Below are 22,628 nucleotides of genomic sequence, written 5' to 3'. Positions count from 1 at the left end.
ATATATATATCACTTTTGTACTTTTGATAGTAGAAAAATAGTTTTCAATTTGATTTGATTTGACAATTCTACTTTTTACTCTTTCCAAGTAAATCCCAAAGTTACAATTTCATTTCACTCCTCATATATGATATTCCATATATGAGACATACCTTCTTCCTTCATCTTTATTCATGCTCATCTTCTTTTTACAATTCTACTAAAAAAAATTTCTCCTACAAACCAACAACTAAGCCCCCGTTTGGCCATAGATTTTGCCAAATTTTTTCCAAACTTTTTTTGGCAAAACATGTTTGTTTATAGATTTTATCCATGTTTTGGCAGATTTTGAAAACAAAATTTTTAAATCCCAAAACTAACTCTAGACATGTTTTTGGCCCAAAATACTATTATTTGATTTTTTAACAATTTTAAAAATTACCCTAAACTTTTGTATTTTATAAAAAAAAAACTCACTATCTATTATGACCCAAATAATCCACCAGCTAATTACTATTATTTTCTTTTGGAATGATGGATCTTGTAATATTATTGCAATTTGACGAATTATAGTGGCTAGTAATTGTGTTATTAGCGGTCGATAGTAAAATATAAGGTTATGATTTTAGAATAGTGTATTATATAGTTAATTATAAAAATGATAATTTTGTGCCAAACTTATCTATGTTCAGGACTATGATTTATGATACTGATAATGAATAGCATCGATAAATGTTCTGCATATACAGGATTAACAAGTTTGTTTGTTTGATATTATTGGGTATTTTTGATAGTTTTTAGAACTTATGGCGTAAGTCACATTTTGTTTTTTTTAGGAAAAAAAAGTGAAATATGTTTTGAAAAACGAAAAAGGGCCAAAAATGTCCTTGAACTATTTGAAATAGCTCAAAAATACCCTCCGTTTATTTTTGGTATCAAAAATATCCCTACCATCTATGTTTTGGACCATAAATGCCCCTTAAACCGTTAGTTTTGCCATTGAAGCTAACATGACAGTCCAACTGGGTTAGATTTGCTTACATGGCCATCCACCTAAGCAAAATCCAGCATGGCAAAATTATTTTTTTCGAAAAAAATATTTTTCCGGAAATTTTTAGTAAAATACAAAATCAACACTTATTCCGAAAAAAGTAAAATAATTTTGCAAAAATTATTTATTTCGGAAATTTTTTATTAAAATACAAAATCAACACTTATTCCGAAAAAAGTAAAAAAATTCGAAAAATTTATTCTTGATTAGGGTTTATGATTTGATTAAAAAAAACTCCATTGTTCTCTTTTGTGAATTTATGATTAGTTTGATCTAAATTTTTAGATGCTTATCTGTTATAGCTTCACAAAAAGGTACACCTCTACTGTAAGTATCAATTGGTTCATCCGAAGTTCTTATAATTTTTTCGAAATTTTTTTATTTTTTTCGGAATAAGTGTTGATTTTGTGTTTTAATAAAAATTTCTGAAATAAATAATTATTCCGATTTTTTTTTACTTTATTTGGAATAAGTGTTGATTTTGTATTTTAATAAAAAATTTCAGAAAAATAATTTTTTCGAAAAAATAATTTTGCCATGCTGGATTGCTTAGGTGGATGGCCATATAAGCAGATCTAGCCCGGTTGGACTACCATGTCAGCTTCAATGGCAAGACTAACGGTTTAAGGGGTATTTGTGGTCCAAAACATAGACGGCGGGGATATTTTTGGTACCAAAAATAAACTGAGGGTATTTTTGAGCTATTTCAAATAGTTCAAGGACATTTTTGGCCCTTTTCCGTTTGAAAAATTATGTCCAAACAGATTTTCATCTTCAAACCAAATTTCACCCAAATCAAAATTTTAAAAACAGATTTGAAAATTTATGGCCAAACGCTAGCTAAATATTTTGGAATCAAAGTTTTCAAACTTCTTGAATAAGTCATTGGGTAATATCATTCTAACTTTTCTAATATTATTTTTATTTATTATTTTATTAATTTTACTCCATATATATTGTTTATTTTTTAAAAAATATAAATATGTCAACAAGAAAATATGAATCTGGTTATTCAAAAATCCAAAAGAAAAGAAAATTTAAAAATTTAATAAAATCTCAAAAGGAAGCTCTTGACAAATTTTTGACAAACAATGAAAAAACTAAATATAGGTGTATATTTCATTGGTTTGTTTTGGTCGTTTTGCTTTTCCTAATTCTCAGTTTCACAAAGTTAATATCAAACCAAAGAAAATATTCATTTAGTTTGATTTACAATTTGGTGCAGAAAGTTTTGGTGGTGAACAAATTTAGACCTCCTAGAAAGGTCCCCGACTCTGATCTAATATATGGGGAATTGACACATTTAAATATTGGTTAAAGATGTTTAATTTATTTGATACTTTTTCCTTTTTTTTTTAAGTCAATGAGCTGTTAAACGTTAAGTCAATGAGCAGGTGTGAACTGTGAAGTTAGACAGAATTAAATACGTTTAAATTAAATCAAAACGAAGATATTTTAGTATAAGTTGCAGTTTTTCTTAAATTAAATGACAAATGGATGCATTTTAATATGACTTTAATTACCGATAGTGTCAAAATATTTATACAATCAAATTATTTATAAGGTAATATCAAGTAAATTTTTATGATGTGTCATTAGTAACCTGATAAAAATAATATTTTCTCTATTTCAATTTATGTATTTTACTTTCTTTTTTAGTTTGTTTCAAAATGGATGACTCTTTCTATATTTAGTAATTTTCTTAACCCCAATATTTCACATGACACGACTAAGAACATTTAAAGATATTTTGGTACCTATACACATTTTTAGTTTAAAATCATAAAATTTAAAAGTCTTTTTTACTTTTCTTAAATTTTGTTTGTAGTCAAACTAGGATACAAAAATTGAAACGGAGTTTTTAATATAATATTAGAATTTATACAATATTGGTACACATAACTTAAATCTTTTTAATATGTAAAGGGTTTTTTTTCTTCGCGTGAGGCGAATTAAAGGAATTGACAATTCTGTCTCTTAGCAATTGACAATATGCAATGAGCGTGGAAGAAGAAACGTGAATTACCACTTTGCCTTTTGCAATAATTGCGTGGTCTTAATTTCCTAGGGGGCGTACGGCAAGGAGGCATAAGAATGGTACTGAATAGGGTGTATTAGTAATGTTAGGATTAGTTATATTATTTCTTATCAATTATTTTGTTTGGTATATATTAAAGCATTGCATAATTTCTAAAATATTTATTTGCTTACAAAAGTACCCTCCACATTCTTTAACTTTGTACACTATTTTTATTGCAACAATTTTATTACCCTCCATATATATATTTTTTTTTTGGTTAAACTGTCAAAATTTTTATTTAACCAAGTAAAAGAATTTACATCCGCTAGCTCAATTGAACTCTAGAGCTAACCCCTATCTAATAACTATATGACCAAACAGATCAAACATTTTCCTGCTACACTTACAATTGACTCAAACTAGCTAGGAAAATTCTTTAGTCTTTCTAATTCTTTTTGCCATTTGGATTCATTTTGCCCTCTAATGTGCAATTCCAATACAATGTCTTTAATCCTCTGAGTGCAAGCAATCATCTTTCCTTGAAATCTCCTTTGGTTTCTCTTTGCCCAAGTGTGGTAGACCACTGCTTCAAATAGAAACACAAGCATATCACCTCTAACTTTGCTGGCAGCCCTCCTTGTTATCCATATAATCTCCTCATCCCAGCTTCCAATTTGATGCCTTTCTCCTATCCACTGCAGTAAAGTAGCCCATATAGTTCTGGAGTAATCACATGCAAACATCATATGTTACATCGTCTCCTCCATATTCTTTCCACATAATATACAGTCGCTTCTTGCTGATATTTTCCATTTCCTTAGTCGATCAATTGTAGCTAATCTTCGATGCAATGCCAACCAAAGTATGAATTGGTGTTTTGGCAGTGCTTTGGATCCTATTGTTAATCTTTTCCAGGGACTCTTCTGGTACTGAGGTCTTGTTGCAATATAGAGCTGCTTGATGCTGATTTTTCCTTGCTTATAGTAGCTGTACAAATCAGCAGCTGGGCTCTTTTCAATGAATCAGTCCCTAGCATCAAAAATCTTCATAATAAGCCAACAGGCCTGCTTAGGAGTTCCCATTGTCATGACATTTTGATCTTTAATGTAGAAGCTATGGATCCATTGGATCCACAGGTTGTCCTTCTTTGCACTTATAGCACACATTAGCTTGCATAAGGCAGCCTTATTCCAGAAGTGAATATCCAGAACATTTAGTCCACCTGCTGATAATGGCATACAAATTGTATCCCAAGCTATTAAGGCCCTTCTAGATGGTTCATTGTTTCCTGTCCACAGAAAGGTTTCGCAGGCTGTAACTATCAGTTTGATAATCTTCTTTGGCAGTAGAAACACCTGCGCCTAGTATGTCTGCATTTCAAATACCACGCTCTTAAGTAGTTGAAATCTTCCACTGTATGAGAGAAATTTAGCAGTCCAACAGTTGATCCTAGCACTGATCTTCTCAATAAATGGCATATATTGTTGTATAGTCAATTTCTTTGAAGACAAAGGTACTCCAAGATATTTAAATGGTAGCTCCCCTAATGTGAATTGCATTTCTTCTAAGATCATTTCTTTGAATTCCCTAGGAACCCCAGCAATGTATAAAGCACTCTTCTCCATATTGGCCTTGAGACCTGACACCTCAAAGAAATGATTGAATCTTTCCAGTAGCAGGCTTATAGAAACCTTGTCTGCTCTACAACATAGAATCAAATCATCAGCAAAGCATATGTGGGTTATGTTATTTCTGGAGCATCTTGGATAGTAGTTAAAGTCTGGATTGAACTTCAAACTCTTCAAAGCCCTATATAGGTACTCCATCACCAAAACAAATAGGTAAGGAGACATTGGATCTCCTTGCCTTAGCCCTTTGTTTGCTTGAAATTTAGCAGTTAAGCCTCCATTCAGTAGCAAGGAGTAGCTGACAGTGGTCACACACTCCATTATCAACTGCATAAATTTCACATGCATTCCAAACTCTAGCAGTATCATCTTTAAGAAAGTCCATTCGACTGAGTCATAAGCTTTTCTTATGTCTACTTTAATGCAGCATCTTAGTGAGATCCCTTTTTGAGTATATCCCTTGACCAGTTCATGGGCAATGATGACATTATCCAGTATGTTTCTCCCTTCGATGAAGGTTGATTGAGAAGGTCCCACAATGGAATTCACCACCATCTTCAGTTTTGTTGTGATGATCTTTGATATGATCTTGTACACAGTGGAACAGCATGCTATAGGTCGATATTCTTTGACAGATGTGGGGCTAGCAACCTTAGGCACCAATGGTACTGTTGTACAGTTGACACTTTTCAATAGTTTTCCATTAGTGAAAAACTCTTGTACTGCTCATTTAACCTCTCATCCAATAACATACCAGTATGCCTTGAAGAACTCAGCTGGAAATCCATCTATCCCTGGATCCTTATCATTTGGCAAGTCTTTAAGTGCCTGGTCAATGTCCTCCTCTGTTACTTGTGCATTGAGTAGTTGTTATTGCTCCTTGGTTAGACAATGTCCATTCCTGGCTGTATCAATATCAATGCAAGGAAGTTCTGTAGCTGAAGTGCCCAAGAGTGTTTGAAAGAAACCTCTAAATTCTTGTTCTATCAATATTGGATCTGTCACTCTAAGCCCTTGATCATTGCATATAGATGCAATTCTGTTCCTAGATTGTCTGGCCTTCAAGTGATCATGAAAGAATTTAGTGTTCTGATCACCTGCTTTTATCCACATTGCTCTGGATCTCTGTCTATGTACTTGTTCATTTACCCCTTCCCATCTTTCAATCTGCATAAGCAGTTCCTTTTTCTTGGCTATTAACTGGGTATTGAATGGATCTTCATCAAGTTTTCCTTGGGTATTCTGCAACTACACCCTGAGATTGCCAAGCTTCTTCTCTAGTGAAGATATCTCCTTATTCATTTGTTGTGTTTTATTTTTTAGCCTTTGTAATTTCAGCCAAATTGAGTACATGGTATGCCCATGTACTTGTTGATTCCACACCTCATGGACAACCCCTTTAAACTCCTTATGATTTAACAGCACATTGTATAGTCTAAAAGGCTTTGGCAAGTGAGTTTTGGCTACATCTGTTTGATAATAATAGGGGAATGGTCAGATACTCCAGGCATTTCAAAAACAACCTCTATGCTACTGTAATGTGTAAGCCAAGAAGCATTCCCAAATGCCCAATCAATGTTGCTATATGTTCTACTCTCTGTATCCCTTTTATTACACCATGACCATTGACAGTGTTTCCTACTTAACTTCCCCGATCCAATATCCTTTATGCATTCTTGAAAGTCCACAAGTTCAGTTTGATGCACAGGTTGCCCATTGATCCTATCATTGACAGGCAACACATTGTTGAAGTCCCCTATGACTAACCAAGCTTCATGCATAGTACTATGAATCTGTCTGAGTTGTTCCCATAGATCCCTCCTTTCATTTATCTTGTTCTTCACATATACAAATGTTATATAACAAAAAAAATGGAGATCCTTTATCCTTCACTTGGCAGTGTATCAGTTGGGTAGTTACCATAAGTATGTGGACCTGCACCATGTTTTACTTATAGCTTCATCTGAATACACTTTCCATTCTTTACAGAATGTTCCTTTAATTTTGCTGACACTTGTAGGCTTTATCTTTGTCTTAAGACAACCTAGTAAAGTGATTTTATATTTTTCACAGAAAGGCCTTGAGTTCTTTCTGCTTAAAAGGCTTGTTATGCCTCTTATATTCCAGGAGCTTATTACCATGGTGGATTTTCCTCGTTGGGCCAATCCATTCAGTCACCTTGTCAGTGTTGTTATCTTCTTGTATTCTCAATGGACTGTATCTGTTTTTCCTCAGCATATTCTCTAGATCAGCATCAGTTAGGGCTCCTTTCTGTTGTGTTTGTCCTTGAGCTTTTATCTTTTGCTTCCCTCATGATTTTTGTTGTGCCTGCATTTCCACCTCTTATTCTGTAATTTGCTCTGTACTAGTTTGAATTTTCTGTTGTTTCTGTGCTTGTTCAGGATTCTGATTTTCCTGCTCTTTGTTTGCTCAGCAACATGTTTTACTCTCCACTAGGCAGCAGGTTATTTTCTCTGTTGTTGCTTAACTGTTTTCACCTACCTCTGCTATTTATCATGTTTCTCCATGCTGTCTTTGTGTTCATTGGTTTGCTTCTGTTGCATTACTGATAGAACCTTCTCACAGTTGTTAGCATGTTGCCCTATTTGAAAACACCCCTCGCAGAATGAGGGTTTCCATTCATAATCAAGGGCTTGTTCTCTATATTTGCTCTCTGATTCCTCTATGAGCAATGTATTTGGTAACTCCTGAAATATATCCATTTCAATAAGCATACGCGCATAGGAAATTCTATCCCTCTCTGCTGTAAGTTTATCTGAACATATAGGTTTTCCTAGATAGCTGGCTATACGTCCCAAATTCTCCTTAGTCCAGAATTGAATTGGTAATCCTGGGAATATGACCCAAATTGGCACAGTTCGAGTCACTTCTTTGCTCATCTGGAAATTAGGCACCCGTTGCTTCAATATCATAGGTCTATTACAATATGTATATGGACCTTGTTGTATAATTTTGTTCTTATCTTCCTCCAAGTTAAATCTAAATATAAAGTACCCATCATCGTGTAGGAATAACTGTGGTGTTGTGATAAAATTTCACACACCATACACAAATTTTAGCATTTATTTGAAGGAGGGAGTTCCACCCAGTACATACCCAATTAGTGTTGTTTTCCATTTCTGGGTTTGCTCTGCCACCTCTGCTTGATTTAGTCGAACAATCTTCACTCCTTCCTTCAAAATTGGTGGATAATATTCCAATTGCATCCCCTGTTACTGAGATCTATTTTCTTTGACCACATCAGCTAGAGTCGGCTCTGATTCATTAGGGTTTGCTCGTTGCACTGAGAAAGTCAGCTTCCTTGTTGTTGTGTTAATATCTACCATCTCCATTTCAACACATTTTAAAGCTTGCATGACGGTTGGTGCTCTTCCCATTCCAGTCATCCAGTGAACTAGTTGCATTTGGCCTATCGTTTGTGGTACCCCTGATTCCGGTGTTACCAATCTACCTCCTTCATCCGTCTTCGGTATTGTAGGCGGTGCAATTATCTGTGATTTCTGTCGAGCCATCGTCGTTGTATGTACGTTAGCTAACCATGCTTAACGTGCGCCTTCAGAGAAAGCAAGTTGTTCCCCTCCACATTCTTATTCTCTCTAAAGCCAACTCTTTTTACCGGGGAGTAAAATTAAAAGAGAAACTAACTGAAATATTAAAGTTAGAAGAGAAAAAAAATTTAATTGATGTGGCATATAATACAAAATACCAATTACTAAAAAAATAGTTTTATTTAAGCAAATAAAGAAAACTTCATTTTATACTTTGACCGAATTCATAATCAAATTTATTACTATTGAATATGATATTATTTTGATTATAGTAGAATGCTAAAGGAAAAAATTAATTAAAATATCACAATATAAAATATATAAAATATGGCGGAAAGTATTTTGTATAATTTCTTATTCGATGCTTGGTTTGGTATATTAAAGTATTGCATAACTTCTAAGAAAATTATTTGTTTACAAAAATACCCTCCACATTTCTTTAACTTTGTACACTACTTTTATTGCGAAATAATTTTTTTACCCTCCACATTCTTTACTCTCTCTAAAGCCAACTTTTTTATAGGGGAGCAAAAGTAAAAGAGAAATTAATTGAAATATTAAAGTTAAAAGAAACAAATTAATTGCCACAGTATATAGTACAAAATACCAATTATTAAAAAATGGATTGATTTTAACAAATAAATAAAATTTCATTTCATTCTTTGAACGAATTAATAATATAATTTATTATTACATATGGTATTATTTTGATTATAGTAGGATAATTAATTAAAATATCACAATATAAAAATATACAAAATATGGCGAAAAGTATTTAGAATAACTTCTTATCAATTGTTTGGTTTGTTGTATTAAAGCATCACATTATTTCTAAAAATATTATTTCTAATGGAGAAAAGTTAAAGTTTTGTGTTCCAGCTAAATAAAAAGAAAAACCCACCAAGAAAAAAAGAAAAGAAAAATGCCACCAAAAAGTGAGGATCCTGTAAGTAGTTATATATAGGTGTATATTTCATTGGCTTCGTTTGGTCGTTTTACTTTTCCTAATTCACAGTTTCCCAAAGTTTTATATCAAACCAAAGAAAATATTGATTTAGCTCCCATTTGGCCATATATTTTGGCTTTATTTTTTCAAAAATAAAAAATTGAAACCATTGTTTGCTTATGAAATATAATCATGTTTTGTGAGGGGGGGAGGGGGGGAATAAAAACATTTCAAGTTCTCAAAAATTGGTATAAGGCAGTTTTTGGGTGAAAATTTTTCTTTCACTCACAAAACTTCAACGTTTCTCCCAATAAAATGCATGTCCAAACACAACTTCAACTTTTAAAAATTATGTTTCGACACAACTTCATTTTTTTTCCCAAGTTTCAATCAAATTTGTGTCCAAACATTAGCTTAATTTGACTTGCAATTTGGTGCGATTTTTAGGTTTAGGCCTCCTAGACAGGTAGAGCCCCCGTTTGGATAGGCTTGTTTTAAGTGACTTTTAAGCCAAAAGTCATAAGTTAGGAATTTTAACTTTTGGCTTTTAGCTTATTTTTGTCATTTTAGCTTAAAAACAAATGCTTAAAACATTTTTTTACTTTATACAAATACTACAAAATGACTTAAAAGCTATAAGGTGGGATTCCTGGATCTAGTGGCCGGTGAATTACTCATCAAAGAGCAAATTTTAGAGAGATTCTTCATCGATCTAGTGGCCGGTGAATCACTGATCAAAGAGCGAGCAACCGCTAGGTTTAATAATTTTGTGGGATCTACAGATGTAGTGGCTGGTGAACCACTTCTTCTTCTTCCACGAAGATTCAGACAAAACCGAGCTTGGATGAAACTAAACACGATTTGGCGAACGAATACAAAGGTTCATCAATGCTACTTTCCTTGCTTTGATTCCTAATATTTTTATGTAGGACTACCTCTATTTAAATCTTAAAAAAAAAAAAAAAACATCATCATGCCTTTACTTTATGCTTTGCGTTGTTTGCCTTACTGTCCGATCACGGAGATGGCTACCACATCAAGGTAATAGGATTCGAACCTATGGCCCTTTGTACCCAAAACAGATGCACTCACCAGACTGGATGGCTAAAAGGCCAAATCCGGCTAAAAACAAAAAGAAGATCAAGGAGAGGGAGCTAGACGAGCACTTGCAAGAGAGCGACCCAACAAAGAGATACACTTCACGGAAGGAAGATATAGAATCCAACTTTTGTTTGTGATCAAGAGTGCAAGTTCCCAACATCTTTAGCTTAAAAACACTTAAAATAAACCATCCAAACAGACTATATAATCTAATAAGTTAAAGAATAAAGCCACTTTGAAGTGTCGCCAAGTTTGGCAACAAATATATGGTAAATTGACACATTAAGATATTGGTTAAAGATGTTTAATGCATTTGATACTTTTTGCTTTTTTTAAAGTTAATGAGCAGTTGATTAATAAAAGAAAGAAAAAAGAGCAGTTGTTAAATTAGATCGAATTAAATACGTTTAAATCAAAACGTGGACAGCTTTTCTTATATTAAAATGACAAATGATGCATTTTAATATGAGTTTAATTTCTTATTGATAGTGTCATAATCAAATTATTACTTATAACGTAATATAAAGTTAAATTTTTATGATATGTATAACTAGTGACCTTATATAAATAATACCTAACCTTTTAATATAACGTAAAATTTTTACACTATATCGATAGAGATAAAATTAAATCTTTTAATATGTAAAGGGTTTTTTTCCTGCGCGTGAGACGAATTAAAGAAATTGATGATTTTGTCTCTTCGGAATGGCATAATGAGCGTCGCCGAAGAAACGTGAATTACCCGTTTGCTATGTGCCATAATTGCGATGCCTAAATTTCCTTAAGGCCCGTTTGGCTATAAGAATATTTTTACTTTTGTTTTTTTGGAAATTTTTTACTTTTTTCAGAAGGACATAAAATTTTCAAATTTCACTTGAAGTTAAACTTTAAAATTTTTTGAAAAATTTTAAAACTCTAAAAATCTATTTTTCAAAAATTTCACTTCAAATCACTCACAAAAATTTAAAAACAACTCTAAATTATATTCATATCTTAACACAACTTTAATTTTCAAATATCAGTTTTCAATTAATTTTTTTTCCTTCTTTCCGAAATTTCACAATTCTTGTGTCCAAACGCCCACGTAGATTCACATCACAATTTGGTCCCTTATGCAAGTGGTACCCCGTCACTCTGCCATCACTTTCTCATCAATTCTTCAAGTAATTTGAAATTATGAATTATAACATTTATTTTTTCAATAATAAGGAAATTAAGTAATAGTATTATATAAAAATTAAATTTAATATCTCTTTTCTCTATCCTTTAAAAATTCTTTTGATTCTCAAAACACCGTTTTACTTAATGGAATATTTTATTGTAGATCTTCAAATTGTCTTGATTCAAAAAGCGAAATGAGATTTTGAACATCAAAAGGAAAAATCTAAAGAAGGAAAAAGCGAGAGATTTGGATTTTAATTTCTAACCATACTATTGCGTAATTTTTTAATTATTGAAAATGTACGTGTTATAATTTATTGTTATTATTGAGGGCTATTTTTCGACATTAAAAAAGACATGCAATGATTCATCTCATTTTGGCTGTTAATTTAAAATTAAGGGGGTTTATTGTCTCATTTAAAAGGTAAAGAGATTGTTTTCCCGTTCGAAAGCTTAAAGGGGTAAAATGAAATTGGAATCTTTACAGAAATAGTATAATGAAGATTGAAGAGGGTATTTACTCTTTTTTTTCTTTTCTTGTTCGTTTGTCTTATTAATGTTAAGTCTTAAGTGTAGTTTATATATAATCTTGAGTTGATTAGTTTTTGAACTGGAATTGTTTAAATACAAATAGTGTAGTTTTCGTATGTGTTAAAAGAATTAATTTTGAAACAGGAAAACTTACATAATCTATATTTTACTCTTGCTGTTAAAAGTAAAATTACCCTTCTATTCTTTCTTTTTCCTTTTCTCGTTCTTGTTGAGACCAGAATTCGATTTAACGTTATCCCACTTGATGCTCAATATTCTCCGCGTGCTTTCTTCATTTCGAAAAAAGAAAAACATAAAAACAAAAGACTTGCTAAATGTCATTTTCGTCATGAAGATAAAGACAAATAAAACTTTAATTAGTTTGGCTGATTTCATAGTTCGACAGTGAAATTTTATCCTTTTTCAACTCTTCCATTCGATCAAAATTAAAACATCTGTTCCACTTTCAAAATAAACTAATACTCCCTCCGTCTCATATTATCAGTCGTGCTTATTAAAAATAGTTGTCTCAAATTATTTGTCACTTTAGAAGTTCAAGACAAAATTGATTATCTTTTTTTTTTTTACCCTTAATAATAATTATCCTTGAAGACTATAAAGTACAAACACATCAATTATGGATAACTTTATTCAAATACCAATGAAAAAAGATTAAATATTAAGACATGAATAAGGGTAAAGTAGTCAAAATCTCATCCTAATTAAGTTTTCTTAAAAGGCATATAAAAGAGAATCACGAGTCATGACAAATAATATGGGATGGAGGGAGTAACATTGTCCATTCTAAAAGTTTTGCTATGACATTTACTAACGAATTGAATCTTATGGAGATTTTAACAATACATTTTTTGTTATAGTAGAGGCAAAATCATACTCTCTCCGTTCATTTTTAGTTGTCCACTTTTGACTTTGCACTCCCTTTAAGTATAAATAAATAAAGTAGTATGTGTTTTATAATTTTACCCATTATAATGATAGCATTTTCAAAAGTCGTGGAAAATAATTTGAAGAATAAATAGTTAATGATAAGGGTAAAATAAAATAAAAAAATTGTCTTTCTCTTGATTCAGTATAATGTACAAGTAAAAGTGAAAATATATTGATAGAGTCTTCTCTCTCCCCTAGGCGCACGATAGAGTGCTTCTAACGTGCGCTTCCTGCCGGAAATGGCCAGGGGAAAGCGGCGGAACGCAGTAAACAAAATTCAACTATCAGATTGGAAAACTAAGAAGATCAATCGAAGGCCTACATCAGAGGAAATTGACGAAGTTGAGCCAGAGGAAACTAGGGTTCCTAATATGAAAATTTCGATCCCAGATGTGATGAGGACACCACCGATTAGCACCAATCTTTGTTTGGAGAAGTAGGTTTCAGTGACAAATACTAAGAACAATATATCAATAAATTCTGGGAAGACAAATGTGAAGAATAAGGGGGTGGAGCGGATGCAGGGCGATATGCAGAGTTTGGATAAGCAAATCTCAGTGCTTAATTCTACAACTACTAGTTCTCTGAATCTAAGGAAGGCCAATGGGAAAGAACAGGAGGCCCGTCAATTGAATGAAAATACAGGTGCTAATCGAAAACTGGTGATGCAAGCTATAGAGAAAAATGAGCAAAAGTGGGCAAATCTATTTGCTAGCAATAGGTTGGCTGCAAGGGGTATGAATTTAAAATATGTAGCTCCTCTCATTGAGGATGGTGAAAAGATTGTACAATTGAAGAAGGAAGATGTGGATAAGGAGACGGAGAAGTGGAAGACATCAGTGGCCCTTTATGTGGTGGGAGACTCTCCTACTATAGGAGCTTTAGAAAGATTCATCAAAGCTCAATGGAATTTGATAGCAAAACCTAAGATGCACTACCACAACGAGGGCTACTTTGTTATCAAATTCAACACAATAGAAGATAGGAATGAGGTAATTTTTTCTGGACCACACACTTTAAATAACAGACCAATAATAATCAAGGTTTGGGAGGCTAATTTTGATTTTAATGATGAAATTTTGAGTACAATACCATTGTGGGTCAAATTTCCGAACTTACCTCTAAACTGTTGGTGCATGGAGTAGCTTAGTCGAATTAGTAGTGTATTGGAAAATCCTATATATGCTGACGAGTGTACTTCTAAGATAGAGAGAATTACGTTTGCTAGAGTTTTGATTGAGATGGATGTGACCAAGTGTCACGACCCAAACCGATGGGTCGTGACGAGTGTCCGAGTTCTACCTATAGAGCACCTCTAAGCATTCCTCTAAGATATAAACATGAAATAAGTGTAGGTCATGCATAACATCTGAAAATAAACTACTAATTCATATGAACAACCTACGTGTGTGTGTGTGTATATATATATATATATATATATATATATATATATATATATACGGAATACGGTAGGGAGAGCCGACAAGGCCACATACTATATAACGATACATGAGTGTCTATAGACCTCTATTAGAGTGTACAACTGTATAAAGAACGGGACTGGGCCCCGTCGTACACATATATGTATGCAAACACATCATACCAAAACTCAAAGTAACTCCGGATCAAATGGAGCACACCAACTCTCGCTGATCAATGATCCTAAGAATGGGGACCGTCAGCCTGTCTACTTGCACCTGCGGGCATGAAACGCAGCGTCCCCAGGTAAAAAGAGACGTCAGTACGAATAATGTACTGAGTATGTAAAACATGAAAATCAATACATAAAAGACATAGATGAAACATGGGGTAAAGAATTCCACCTCTGAGTCTAAATAACTTTGTGAATCCTGAAACATTTATAATGTCATGCACGTGCATGTAAATGTCGTATCATGCATATGTATAGGTGTACATAACATCATCAAGCCTCTGAGGGCATCCCATCGTATCATCTCGGCCACTGTGGGCAAAATCATCAACATATACCAGTTGATCAGGTGGTGGTACGTATATAACGCCGTAATATTTTCCCATATCTCATATACATGTAATATACGCGTATATAATGCCTTCTAGTCATGGTTCAATGTACATGTATAAATGCATGAAATGCATAAGAAATACGTTAATAAGATTTCTCGAATATCATAAAATTAATATGCTTTTCGGACAAACTTTATCAAATACGTATTTTTCTGAGACCCATGAATAGAGTATATAATAATAATTCATATAGGGAATCAAGAATATAGACACCCCTAGTATTTCTATGAATAGAGTCATTTATGAAAGTTGCGTATTTTGCTTGTTTCGTTTGTATCATTTGGATCATGCCAAAAAGAAAGAAGGGATAGCCTTAACATACCACAAGTCATCAATGCAACTCAACAACAAGCTTATGACAACTAGCGCGCCAACCCTATAACAAAGAAATACGTGTACAATTTAGATGGCGGTAGTATATTACGTATCTCAAACGATAACTCGATTCTAAAATAAAACGGGCAGCATTTTCCCTGAGTTTACTATTCCCTCAAGCCTACTATAGGCGAGATACAAACATAATACAATCAGCAACTCAAAACCAACCTAATTACAATTCGGGACCTTCAATACAACAAAACCCCCAAATATACCATAATACACCCAATCAACAAGTTATCAATTAGCTTGTAACTACAACGACGAGCGACTAACCTACTACTCTACCACATATGGCGTTTCTCCATGCCCTTTTTATCCTTCCAAACTCCATAAATCATCAACACAATAGACAGCCCAAAAGGAACACGAAACAACCCACAAAATAGTCCACTATAAGTCAAATAACTCGAACTCACGGCTTCCGATCACCGTCCTGTGAGGTCTAACTATTAGGGAACGAATTTGTCAACTTTTCTTGATATTTTAAAGCTTAAATATAGAAATTGGAAATTTTTATTAACTATTAAATACATTCCAAAACTTAAACTACAAATAAAAAGAGAGGCGATATAGCGATACTTACGTCGTAGAGATCGTTTTAATATTATCGCTTCTTGATTTCGTATCCGAGATGGTAGTCTTGTTTGAAGAACTATTAGAGAGCTCAAGCAACATTTTTAATGGAGTTCTCTGGTCAGATTATGTGTAAAAATGAAGAGAGAGATAGAGAGAGAGAGAGAGAGAGAGAGAGAGAGAGAGAGAGAGAGAGAGAGAGATGAGTTAAAGCAATATAACAACTTTTGAAAAGTCAAAAGGTGCTAGCTTGGCACCCTTTGATTCGCCCATCTTCCGATGCTTATATCTTTTTATCCGGATATCCTATGAATGAACGGTTAAGAGAGTTGAAAACTACATTCCAAGACCTTCAATTTGGTATATAATATGTCCCAAAAATACCTCATATACCACATGAAATTTATTTCTCAAAAATCTCTGTTACAGGGCAAATCCTTAGTTGGTTTTTCCGCAACTTTAATCCGATTTTCCCAAGCTTTATATGTTTTATCCAAACATCATATATAATCATATTATGACTTTAAACTTATTTAAATCATGATTAACAAGTTTCATATTCATTATACGTCACCTTAGAATGCACATGGTAAAACAATCTTCCCCCCTTAGAAATATTCGTCCTCGAATGTTAAACTCCCAGATATTTATTGAAATTTTTGGCAGAGTCTCCTCTGTAATGGTGCCACTATCAACCTGCCAGACATAAAACCCAACAATAAAAAGCCACGTTGGTCCACAATCAACAATAACACCAATGGTCTCACACGACCAATGACATTAACTAACATAAGAATCAAGTACCATATACATACCTAAGGTTGTGATGTCTAAGTCCGATCCTCATCCGAAAGCGGAAACAAGTGAGGATACCTAGACTTCATGTATTCTTCAGCTTTCCAAGTCATCTCCTTCACATTATTGTTCCTCCAAAGTACTTTAACTGAAGCTACGTCCTTAGTTCTCAATCTCTGAACTTGTATATCTAGTATAGCAATGGGAGCTTCCTCATATGATAGCTGCTTTGTGAGCTGAACATCGTCAATTGGAACGACTCTAGAAGGATTTCCAATACACTTGCAGAGCATAGACACGTGAAAAACTGGATGTACCGACTCTAAGTTGGAAGGCAAGTCTAACTAATATGCTACCTGGCCTACTTGGCGTATGATCTTATAAGGTCCAATGTACCGAGGGCTAAGCTTTCCTTTCTTACCAAATCTCATAACGCCTTTCATCGGTGCTACATTTAGGAATACCTAGTCATCTACCTGAAACTCCAAGTCTCGTCATCGATTATCTGCATATGACTTCTGGCGACTCTGAGCTGCTAATAGTCTTTCCCGTATAAGCTTACTCTTCTCAATTGCCTGTTGTACCAACTCTGGTCCTACTAAGTTAGTTTCCCCAACTTCGAACCATCTGATAGGTGACCTACACTTTCTCCATAAAGAGCTTTGTATGGAGCCATCTGAATGCTGGAATGATAACTATTATTATATGCGAACTCAATAAGTGGAAGATTATCATCCCAGCTACCCCTGAAGTCCATCACACAAGCCCGTAGCATATCTTCCAGTGTCTGAATAGTAGGCTCAGCCTGACCGTCTGTCTGGGGATGAAATACTATACTAAGACTCACCTGAGTCCCCAATCCTTTTTGGAAGGACCTCCAAAAATTAGCTGTAAACTGAGCACCTCTATCTGAGATAATAGATATAGGGACACCATGAAGTCGTACTATCTCGTTAATGTAAATCCTTGCATAATCCTCTGTTGAATACGTAGTCCTGACACGTAGAAAATTGGCTGATTTTGTAAGTCTATCAATAATAATCCAAATAGAATCGAACTTACGTTGGGTACGAGGTAAGCCTATGATGAAATCCATGTTAATCACTTCCCATTTCCAAGTCGGAATCTCTATAGCCTGCAATAATCCACTGGGTTTCTGATGCTCAATCTTAAGCTGCTGATAATTAGGGCACTAAGCAACAAACTCTGCTATATCCTTCTTCATTCCGTCCCACCAGTATATTTCTCTGATATCATGATACATCTTCGTCGCTCCTGGATGAATAGAATAACGAGAATAGTGAGCCTCTCCCATAACCTGCTGGCACAACCCTGCTACATTAGGAACACATAATCGACCTCGATATCTGATGACTCCATCTTCTATAATCTCCAATGGTGTCTTCTCCTTTTGATGGGTTGTATCTCTGAAGTGAGCTAGCACAAGATCTTTATACTGGCGTTCCTTCACTTCAGTTACTAGAGAGGATGTTGTCATGTCCTGAATAGTAAATCCGGTACCACCTGAATCTAATAATCAAACTCCAAGATTAGCTAGCTGATGAATATCACAAGCTATCTCACTCTTATCTGGCTGTAAATATGATAAGCTACCCATAGATCTACGGCTGAGGGCGTCGGCTATTACATTCGCCTTTTCTGGATGGCATAAAATATCAACACCGTAGTCTTTTAGTAGCTCCAATCATCGCCTCTGACGTAAATTCAATTCCTTTTGCTTGAATATATACCGAAGGCTCTTATGGTCCGTATAGATATCAACATGAATGCCATACAAATATTGCCTTCACATCTTTAGTGCATGAATCACCGCGGCTAACTCTAAATCGTGGGTCGGGTAATGTTTCTCGTGGTTTCTTAGTTGTCTAGAAGCATAAGCGATAACCTTATTATGCTGCATTAATACACAACCCAATCCAACGCTCGAAGCGTCACAATAGATAGCATAACCATCGGTCCCTTCTGGAAGTGTCAGAACCGGTGTTGAAGTCAATATGTCCTTCAATGCCTAGAAACTCCGCTCACAAGCATCAGTCCACTGAAACTTGGTTGCCTTCTGAGTCAACTTTGTCAATGGTGCTGAAAGGGAAGAAAACCCCTCTACAAACCTCATGTAATAACCTGCTAAACCTAGGAAGCTACGAACCTCTGTCGGTGTCGTGGGTCTAGGCTAAGTCTTCACTACCTCAATCTTCTGTATATCGACCCGGATACCCTCACCCGAAATAATATGACCAAAGAAAGCTACAAAATTCAACCATAATTCATATTTAGAGAATTTAACATACAACTTCCTTTCTTGTAGATCTCTAAGCACAGTACGCAAATGATCTGCATGCTCAACCTCTGAACGAGAATAAACCAAAATATCATCTATAAATACAATCACGAACAGATCTAGAATAGTCTTGTACACACGGTTCATCAAGTCCATGAATACCGCTAGGGCATTGGTCAAGCCGAACGACATAACACGAAACTCAAAGTGCCCGTATCTGGTACTGAATGCTATCTTCGGAATATCGTTCTCTCTAACCCTTACCTGATGGTACCCCGACCTCAAGTCTATCTTCGAGAAACACCTGGCACCCTGCAACTGATCAAATAAATCACCAATCCTCGGGAGCGGGTACTTATTCTTGATCGTCGCCTTATTCAACTATCTATAATCAATACACATCCGCAATAAACCATCTTTCTTTCTCACAAATAACACAGGTGCTCCCCATGGTGATGTATTGGATCTAATAAAGCCTTTTTCAAGCAAATCCGTTAGTTGTTCTTTCAACTCTCTCAGTTCTGCAGGTGCCATTCAATAAAGAGGAATAAATATCGGCTGAGTATCTGGTAATGTGTCAATAGCAAACTCAATCTCCCGCTCTGGCGGAAGGCCTGGAAGCTCATCAGGAAAAACATCGGGAAACTCATTAACCATCGGGATAGATTGAAGGGTCAGTGACTCTGCTTTCTCACCCTGTACCCGAACTAAGTGATAAATATAGCCCTTTCTGATCATCTTCCTTGCCTTGAGATAGGAAATAAACATACCTCTCGGAGATACAATATTACCTTTCCACTCTAGAATTGGCTCCCCTAGAAACTGGAATCGAACCATCTTTGATCTACAATCAACGTTAGCATAACAAGAAGCCAACCAATCCATACCCATTATAACATCAAATTCCACCATATCTAACTCAATCAAATCTGCTACTGTAGAACGACTATGAACTACTATTATACGGTCTTTATATACCCGTCTAGTTATCACTAGATCCCCAATAGGTGTAGACACCTCAAAAGGTCCAATCAACTCACTTTCTATCCCAAACTTACTAGCAACCTATGGAGTGATGTACGATAAGGTGAAACCTGGATCAATCAATGCATATACATCATATGAGGAGACTGATAAAATACCTTTAACAACATCAGGTGATGACTCATGATCTTGTTGACCCGCTAAGGCATAAATACGGTTCTGAGGACCGCTCGAGCTAGATGTTCCACTTCTGCCTCTACCACGACCAGCTGGTGCCTGTGATCCTTGCCCAGGGAGGCGTACTGATGATGACGAACCAGCTATAGATCCCGCTAGTTAAACTATACCTGCATCACCTCTCGTCGGACAATCTCTCATAACGTGGCCTGGATATCCACAAGTATAACAAAAACATAACCCCACGAGGCCTGCCCGACATGCTGCTTACCACACTAAGCACATTGTGGCAAAGGTGGCCTAATCTGACTTGATTCACCCCTATACTGAGAACGAGAGGCCCTAGAACTTTGACTGGGCCCTAAATATATGGAACGGTCAAATATCCTACCAGAAAACTGAGGGGGTGCACTAGCTGATGGCTGAACTGGATACCTCGGATACTGCTGTCTCTCACCACCTCAAAACTCACCAGAAGAACCTGAAGATCTCGCTCTCTTACTCTGGCCCTTATCATGCTCACGATTGGCCCTCTGCTTCTGCTTACGCTCCTCGACACCCTGAGCGTATGCCTGAATATGAGAAATAGCAATGCCTGGATAAAGTAAGACCGACATACAGTCATTGAATAGGTGCAGCTCCAACCCCATCACGAACCGGTGAACCCGATCCTCCATCTTAGCTACAATAGTGGGACCATACCTAGCCAAAGAATCAAACTGAAGGTTGTACTCTCAAACACTCATATTACCCTGTCGAAGGGTCAAGAACCTATCAACTCTGGCCCGTCTAAGCTCTGGTGGCAAATAATGATGAAGAAAAGCCTCTGTAAAATCCTGCCATACTGCTGGAAGGGCATCCTCACCTCTGGACAACTCCCAAGACTCGTACCAATTAATTGCAACATCCCGAAGTCTATAGGAAGCTAGCTCAACTGACTCAATCGCAGTGGCCTTTATTACCCTCAAAGTTCTCTGCATCCTATCGATAAATACCTGAGGGTCCTCGTTTGGATTTGCTCCAGTGAATATCTGAGGGTCCAAATTCATGAAATCACGAACCCTCACACTAATGGTCTTATCTATATGACCAATACCTACCTCCTGGCATCGAGCCTGCGCCACCATTAATCGAGTCAATAGATAAATAGCATCTCTTATCTCCTGACCTGGTGCATATGGATGAGAAGCTGGAGGTACTGGAGCGGGTGCTGGAGCTGGTGCCCCTCGGATCTCCTCTGGAAAGGGTAGAGTATGTGAAGTCTGAGATGGAGTCTCACTATGCGACTCTCCCCGAGACCTGGTAACTCGTGGCGCTCTACTTGTAGTCTCATCATCCACGGACTTGCCCTTCTGGGTGGCTATAGCTTTCTTGGGCATCGCTAAAAACATAAAATGTCGTTAGGAAAATGAATTCTTATATCGCACGATCTAAGATAAGAAAGAAAAATAACCATCCTAAATATCGTGTAGCCTCCTGTCTATAAGTGTGGTGCACAACACACCCATAAACAAGACTCTACTAGACACGGTCTGTAGACAACCCTATGACAGAACTGCTCCGATACCACTTTTGTCACGACCCAAACCGATGGGTCGTGACGAGTGCCCAAGTTCTACCTATCGAGCACCTTTAAGCATTCGCCTAAGATATAAACATGAAATAAGTGTAGGTCATGCATAACATCTGGAAATAAACTACTAATTCATATGAACAACCTACGTGAGAAAACATGTCCAAAAGACATATATATATATATATATATATATATATATATATATATATATATATATATATATATATATATACGGAATACGGTAGGGCAAGCCGACAAGGCCACATACTATATAGCTATACATGACTGTCTACAGACCTCTATTAGAGTATACAACAGTATAAAGGACGGGATTGGGCCCCATCGTACTCATATATGTATGCAAACATATCATACCAAAACTCAAAGCAGCTCCGGATCAAATAGAGCATACCAACTCTCGTTGATCAATGATCCTAAGAAGAGGACCGTCAGCCTGTCTACCTGCACCTGCGGGCATGAAACGGAGCGTCCCCAAGCAAAAAAGGGACGCCAGTACGAAGAATGTACTGAGTATGTAAAGCATGAAAATCAGTACATAAAAGACATAGATGAAACATGGGGTAAAGAATTCCACATGTGAGTCTAAATAACTTTGTAAATCCTGAAACATTTATAATGTCAGGCACGTGCATGTAAATGTCGTATCATGCATAGGTATAGGTGTACATAATATCATCAAGGCTCTGAGGACATCCCATCGTGTCATCTCGGCCACTGTGGGCAAAATCATCAACATATACTAGCTGACCAGGTGGTGGTGCGTATATAACACAGTAACCTTTTCCCATATCCCATATACATATAACATACGCGTATATAACGCCTTCTAGTCATGGTTCAAT

At 35.6% G+C, this 22,628-nt stretch overlaps 3 protein-coding genes across 3 annotated transcripts; all 3 read right to left on the bottom strand.

The window, feature by feature from the left end:
• Window positions 1-5,548: 5,548 nt before the first annotated feature.
• On the bottom strand, window positions 5,549-6,622 carry LOC138908681 (uncharacterized). The gene is made up of 3 exons (XM_070199362.1): window positions 6,599-6,622; window positions 6,181-6,516; window positions 5,549-5,878 (listed from the first exon to the last, which is right to left on the bottom strand). Exons 1-3 carry the CDS (start codon window positions 6,620-6,622, stop codon window positions 5,549-5,551), a joined length of 690 nt encoding a protein of 229 aa, XP_070055463.1.
• Window positions 6,623-7,185: 563 nt separating this feature from the next.
• On the bottom strand, window positions 7,186-7,905 carry LOC138908680 (uncharacterized). Its single transcript, XM_070199361.1, has 2 exons — window positions 7,796-7,905; window positions 7,186-7,678 (listed from the first exon to the last, which is right to left on the bottom strand). Exons 1-2 carry the CDS (start codon window positions 7,903-7,905, stop codon window positions 7,186-7,188), a joined length of 603 nt encoding a protein of 200 aa, XP_070055462.1.
• Window positions 7,906-19,562: 11,657 nt separating this feature from the next.
• LOC138908679 (uncharacterized) lies at window positions 19,563-21,568 on the bottom strand. Its single transcript, XM_070199360.1, has 4 exons — window positions 21,081-21,568; window positions 20,662-20,891; window positions 20,145-20,314; window positions 19,563-20,093 (listed from the first exon to the last, which is right to left on the bottom strand). Exons 1-4 carry the CDS (start codon window positions 21,566-21,568, stop codon window positions 19,563-19,565), a joined length of 1,419 nt encoding a protein of 472 aa, XP_070055461.1.
• Window positions 21,569-22,628: the final 1,060 nt, after the last annotated feature.

This window comes from Nicotiana tomentosiformis, chromosome 3, assembly GCF_000390325.3.
Source record: "Nicotiana tomentosiformis chromosome 3, ASM39032v3, whole genome shotgun sequence".
Classification (NCBI taxonomy): domain Eukaryota; kingdom Viridiplantae; phylum Streptophyta; class Magnoliopsida; order Solanales; family Solanaceae; genus Nicotiana; species Nicotiana tomentosiformis.
The sequence above is the reverse complement of the archived record's forward strand: the minus strand, read 5'-3'. Positions and strand labels throughout refer to the sequence as shown.

Bases quoted from the DNA above. Each gene is read 5' to 3' on its own strand.
- LOC138908681 (XM_070199362.1), bottom strand. From the start codon at position 6,622: ATGGTGCAGGTCCACATACTTATG. The intron at 6,517-6,598 runs GTAACTACCCAA...GTATATGTGAAG, and splicing joins TGCAGGTCCACATACTTATG to AACAAGATAAATGAAAGGAG. The intron at 5,879-6,180 runs GTATCTGACCAT...TTCAATACCCAG, and splicing joins TTGTTTTTGAAATGCCTGGA to TTAATAGCCAAGAAAAAGGA.
- LOC138908680 (XM_070199361.1), bottom strand. From the start codon at position 7,905: ATGCAATTGGAATATTATCCACCAATTTTGAAGGAAGGAGTGAAGATT. The intron at 7,679-7,795 runs GTATGTACTGGG...CTTTATATTTAG, and splicing joins TGGAAAACAACACTAATTGG to ATTTAACTTGGAGGAAGATA.
- LOC138908679 (XM_070199360.1), bottom strand. From the start codon at position 21,568: ATGCCCAAGAAAGCTATAGCCACCCAGAAGGGCAAGTCCGTGGATGAT. The intron at 20,315-20,661 runs GTGAGTTTTGAG...CGTCATCATCAG, and splicing joins GAGATCTTCAGGTTCTTCTG to TACGCCTCCCTGGGCAAGGA. The intron at 20,094-20,144 runs GTATATGCATTG...ATCACTCCATAG, and splicing joins TATCAGTCTCCTCATATGAT to GTTGCTAGTAAGTTTGGGAT.